The following is a 6392-nucleotide window of genomic DNA, read 5'->3' on the forward strand; positions in this document are numbered from 1 at the left end:
AAAGTTCCAAACTAGACTGCACTTAATTCTTAATTGCTAGAGAAAACAGAAACTTTGCATCCCTTTTAAAACTATTCTAACACACTATCGAGAAAGCGTTGCCATGATACAGAAAGTAGTAAAATTACAGACCAGTTGGAGGATGGGGGTTGGAAATGTTTAGCCACTGAACTTCTGCCCTGAACTTTCCCTTCTGTGATAAAAACCACGAAACCAGCCATTAACGGAGCCCCCTGTCAGCACTGTACTGTGGGGCACTGGTCTTCTTACCCCTCGTGTGCATAGACAGAAGAATAAGCAAGGCAATGTGAAGCTGCCAGTTTAGTTCGTCCAGCCAACCCATTGCAGCAGGAGAGTCGTCAATGTGACCCGCCTGTTTAAGCCTCCTGTTTCTTGCCTTTCCTTCTTTCAACTGAGTCTCCTCTGCTGCCACTCTTGTCAGAGCTTCCGGCAAGCCTGCAGCAAGCCCTAGACAGGACCGTGAAAGACAAGCCTGTTACAAACTGGTTCTGTCACCACGGAGACTTCAACTGATCACCTCGTGGGGAGGACAACAAAGGGCGGTGAGGACCCCGAGCCAGACTGTTTTCTTAAGAAAGGAGCCTGACCCAGCTGCCCACACAAGGGCCAGCACAGGCGGAACTTTGCTCTGTACTGGCCATGCCAAAGTCCCCGCACCTCCCGGGCAGCTGTGGAGAGATTCCAGAGCGACACACACCTATGCTTTGCCGACATGCAATTACTTATTTCTTCTGCTAAGGTTTTTCTTTTCTCTGCTAAGGATTGTAAGTCCGTGGGAATTGTAGACAGACAAGGAGAAATAAATTTTTTTTCTTTGATAAAATGATAGAAATATTGCAACACATCCAAATGTTATGGCATTTTCTCACATGACCTCAACATTTAAATAATGAGGCAAATGCCTTTGAATCAAATGCACAGATACAAAAAAGGGTCACTTGTAAAAGGCCATCCTTAATGAATATTTCAGTTAGGCTACTCACTTAAATTAATTAATTTGAAATGACTATAGTTTGAAGTTTCCTATATAGAAAAAAAAGAAGTACTGTGAACTGAACCAATTTTATTATGTGAATAAAACCAAGGTAAGTTATTCAATTTTTTTAGATGTTAATTATAATTGTGCCTCAATGTAAACTATGAACATTTTGTAATATTTTAATTTTCCATGAGATCCTGAGTGACCGTTTCCAGTACTAAAGAACATCTTAAAGGGCTATTGGTTTTACTCTGGGAACTATCGATAATAAAAGAACAGCAAGAAACATAAATGAATTGTCAGTGTGTGTAGAAACTACACTATCACCACAGACAGATACAAACAGAAGTACTTATTAAACCTAATCCATTTGCATGACAAAGGATTTATGACTATGAGAGCAGAGACATAGCTCCGTGGTTATATCTAAGGTAGCATGAGAATGTGTTTACTTGAAATTTTAAGAATTATTTTCTTGGAAAAAAAATCTCTGCTCGCTTCTCCTTTTTAAGAGACACGCCTACCCCTCCACACACACACCAGCACCTCGCAGCACTACCCGAGTAGGTGGCATTCAAATCTATTCTCCAGTTTAAAGTAGTTCAACAATTGCTTTTTAGGATTTAACCAACACTACTATCAATCCAACACCCTCAACTCAGTTTCATGAGATGGAATTTAACAGAAATATAGTATTTTTAATCACATAAAAAATTTTGGAATATCCTAAGTTTAAACTACACGTTTTGCATTTCACAGAATCCATGAAACTTACTTGTCAGGAAAATATAAGTTGGGGGTGCTAAATGAGGTAGTCTTTAGCTAAGAAGGGAAACTGAGGCATACTAAAATGAATAAGACTGATCAGGAACAGAGGGGCAACATAAGTGAACCCCAGACAAAAATCCAGCTCTATTGCTTGAATCTCTTGTTCAAACCTTCTATATTTGGCTCAGGGCCACATCACAACATGGCTCCACTGCCAATCTGGAACCTGGCCTTGAGCTCCAGGGCGAATAGTGAACAGCTAAAATGTGGACAGCTCTCGTTGCTCATACTTTCCCAATATGGGCATCCATAAACGGTTCACAGCATAAAGAGAGAATAGTTTCTCTCTCTCCAGAATCCTAATTCAGTTCAAAGCAATCCATATCAGCAACTATTTCTAATTTTGTACTATGTGCTAGCTGAAGTACATGCACTCAAGAAGTTTACAATACCACAGAAAAAGTAATATATATGTAATAGAGAACTAAGTAAAAAAAATAACCTATTTTAAGATGAAGTGTCTTCAAATGGAATAAAGATAGAAAATCAGAGTAAGGGATGGATTAGACTGGGCCAAAACTTGGAGGCAGAGCTGAATGCTAAAATATGAATTGAATTTATACAGAGATAGAGGAGATGAAAAGAGAGGAGATTATGTGAGCAAGGACTAGAGGTAGGATTAAATATTTCATTTGTGCAACAGCATGAGAAGAAAAATCTTACTGGAACAGACAGCACCTATTAGTAAATGGTTGGAGAGAAAGCTAGACAGAGTGGAACCAGATTGTGCCGGACTCCGAATGCAGGTTACAACGTTTAGGCTATATTATATAAATAACTAAAAGGCTTTTGAGCATGGACTGGCTTAATGAATTTTTTTTAAAAAAAAGGTTTAAGATTTCAGAATATAGGATGAGTCTCTGAACCTAAACTTCCAACTATGTGAGTAGAAGTCAAAATTATTGATAGAAGTGTGAGGGGAGGTTTCCACTTAGTCAAACTTTTTGGTAATACAGATTTCTTCTTCTCACTTATACTACTATGAAATTCAAGAGGTAACCCTATTAATTCCCTTTAACATATGCTGCGTGCCAACAATGAAGGAGATGTTCTATAAAATGCATAATTAGATTCCAGACAAATAGGCTCAAAAGACCTTTAAAAAAATCGTATAATGTAGATCAGAAATCTGACTTAGCAAAAAAAAAAAAGAAAATCCAGATTTGCGTGTGATTTAGCGCACTCACCTTAAAATCCACACCAAATGAGGCTTCAAAGAAAGCTCTGAGAGAGTATTAAAAGAAAGGTCACAATTTGAATATATACACGTGCGAGGGGCAAGAAAGAGAAAAGGAAGACTACAGATAGTACTACCAATATGAGTACGACATGCCATTGCTATATATCATTTGTAGAATTCTTACACAGACCCACTCATTCTAGGTTGACGGAGCCCCTGTTGTAAAGTAGAGAGAGACTCTGTGCTATCTGTATAATCTTGAGCAAATTGCTTAAACTCTCTGGTCTATAATCTGCTCATTACCTAACTGTTAAAATTGTTATACGGATTAGACAAGTAAATGAACAAAAACTACTGAATACAATGCCCAGAACATAGGAGGGCATCAGAAAACGGTCAATTTCCTGACAACTCTCGCTAATCACTCTTCTGCCCCTTGACCAAAAAACCCTTATCAACAATAATCTTCCTTAATGTAACACTTGCCAAATTGTTCCTGTCATAAATAATGTGATCACTAAAACAAGGACACATTTTTAAAGTTCATATTATACCCGGAAAGACAAATATTTATTTAATAACTTTATTTTTATTTCATTTATTAAATTATCATATAATTGAAGCAGAAATATATGAAACAGTTTTAAAGTATGAGACTACCTTTTTAACAATATCGATCTGTGACTTATTTCCACACAGAACCCTCCGTATATACATACATATATGATTTTATGTATATATACAGCTTTTTAAACTGTATTTGGGGGACTGTGTCTAGTGAATGGGATACAAGAACATTAAACAGTACCTGCCTTTAGGAAAAAACCTACCCTGTAATGGGTGAAGACAAACATATAATCAAATAATGACAAGGCAATACAGTGACGGCCTGCTATGCTGAGGGAATGTGGAAAGTACAGTGCATAAACAAAGATTAATTCTGGCCAGGGATGGGGATTGGACTTGTGGGGAAGAGGCATTTGAACTAGCTCTTCAAAGATAAGTAGGAATTCACTGGGTGAAGAGAGGGCAAAGGAATCCCAAGCAAAGAGAACAGACAGTACAGACATTTATGAGCAAGAAAAAGAGCAATGTTTGCAGAGAACATGAGATACCGGATATGCCTGGAGAGCAGAGAAACTGGGCTAGAAAAGCAGACTGGGAGACGTTGGGAAGGAAGGGCCTTACAGCTCGTAATTTGATTTTGGTTTTATCCTACATACACAGGAAGCAACGCCTTGGTTTCTGGAGGGGCGTCTGAACAGTTTCCATCGTGTGAAATGACTGCAACTACTTCTTGAAGCTGATTACAAGTCAAAAGAAACTAGTAAAGTTTTTGAGATAAGGTGAAGAATATCTTCCTTTTATATAAGAAAATGCAACAGTATCCTTAATAGTCTTCATGAGAAAAATAAGGTGAGTGCTATTTTCTTTAATCCTTGAAGATTTCTGCTAATATTTTTGGAACAACATTTGCTTTTAAATTAAACTTCTGTTCAAACACAGGCACATAAAAACAACTGTTATTTCCTTGTTCCTATTAGAAGCTATGTGTAGCATTTTAGGTCCCTACCATCCTCTAGAATTTTGCAGTAAAACAGTTTTCAAACTTTCATACTAGTTGTGCAAAGGATAGAAAAACGTGTTCAGAATTGTACTGGCTGATCCATTTTGTCCTTCTCATTTTCAGCTATACACTTACATAATGATATAAAAAGTTACTCCATTACCGGAGAAAAAATAGACAACGGAACTCAAGTGTACAAAAAGCTTTATTCCTGACTTGGAGTTTACAAATGCCACAACTTCAGGCTGCTTCGGGCTGCCTCCCGCCTCCCCACCCCGTTCTGATCTGCAATCTTCCACATCACTAGTCATTAACAGCCCAAGCTCCCTTCAGCTGCACAGTGAAAGACCATCACATCATTACAAATAAACAATCCCTTCCTCCCTCCAAGGAGTGACACATTATTCTGAGCACGTCTTCTCTCTGCTTTCGTTGCTCTGCCAAGGTCCCCCGTGAGTGGGAAGGGGTAAAAAGAGAGAAAAAATATCCCACAACTTGTCTAAAGCATGTAGAGGATGATCTGTGCTCTTACTTACGGGATATGATTGTCACTGTTGATCTGCTCTCAGGCCTAGATTACATGTGATAAGGGCTGGCCTTCTTTAAGTACTCACACATTATGCACTCATGGAGAGCGGGCAGGACACAAAAGTCCTTCAGATGTTCTGGACATCAATCAAGTGCACAGCATGGAGCCTGCCAAACTTTTCTTCCACTTACTCAGGGAGAGGAAGGGGGAGTCCGAGACAGACTTAATAAAGTTTAAAGCTATGCCACAGTATATTTGGGGAGACCATTGTTATTAAAAGGTGCTATTTGAAAAAAAAATTCTCTATAGTTACCACTAGCAACAAAAAAATTCACACACAAATAAAAAGAGACAACCAGATTTCACTTCAGCTTTAAAATTTCAAAACCTTTACTTATAAACCAGGTTTCAATGACTTTAGCAGACTCATTTTTTGTGAAATAACTGTTCAATAAGGATATATATAAAAAATTAAAAATATGAATTTTTATAACAACCATCATCACAACCTTTTTGAGGCATTTGTAAAAGTAGTAGAGTATTTGTTATGAAATACTCTGAACATATCTTAATGTAAACTAAACACCAATCAACTGCATAAACCATTTTTACCTAATACAAATATGATTATTATTAATAGGCTACAGCCCCAATATTATGAAATAGACATGATAATATCTTCTGATATACATTTTCAATGTTGGTCTTTTATCACTGCTACTCCCCACAACTCATTAAAGGTACTTGAGACAGCTTTTGAAAGAGAACAAATAAGCCCAAACTTCATGGTCCTGAAATGCCGCAACACTGTGTACTTAGAGTGCATAATTTGAACATCAGCACAATCAAACCCATTAGAGCAAGATGTTTCATGGAATTTTCTAACAGAATGATATCTCAAATCTAAGACAGTATCATTTACCTAGAGATTGAAGAGTTCTTTTTAAAAGCTCATGTCAGCCCGTGAACATAACAAGGATGTGTATAGACTGCATACAAGATAAGTAGACACAAAAAGCAATTAACGGTAGAAGAGAATTAAAGGCAACTTATACAATTAAACTACCAATGAAAATTAACAGTGAATTTACCAAAACAAAACAAACTTCCAGACTGCCCCAGGACTCCTAAACCCCATACAGGCATAATTCTGTTCAGGTAATACCTGGTTTCGGTGTGATTCAACTAAAGGCTAATAAAGTCACACTTGTACACTAGTAATAGGGAACCAGGTAATACATAAAATCTGAGATTATTCTCTATGTCATTCACTATAGAGAAATCCATC

General features: G+C 37.5%; 1 protein-coding gene across 1 annotated transcript in view; it reads right to left on the reverse strand.

Annotated features, from left to right (window-relative positions):
• Positions 1-416, reverse strand: part of BMPR1B (bone morphogenetic protein receptor type 1B) — a 118871-nt gene extending 118455 nt beyond the window's left edge. Inside the window, exon 1 of the mRNA XM_022582361.3 lies at positions 271-416. Coding sequence (XP_022438069.1) covers positions 271-343 — 73 coding nt within the window. The 5' untranslated portion in view covers positions 344-416. The remainder of the gene's footprint in view (positions 1-270) is intronic.
• Positions 417-6392: the final 5976 nt, after the last annotated feature.

This window comes from Delphinapterus leucas, chromosome 5, assembly GCF_059928025.1.
Source record: "Delphinapterus leucas isolate spDelLeu-1000000601 "Yukka" chromosome 5, BTC_Dleu_Yukka2, whole genome shotgun sequence".
NCBI classification, from domain to species: Eukaryota; Metazoa; Chordata; class Mammalia; order Artiodactyla; family Monodontidae; genus Delphinapterus; species Delphinapterus leucas.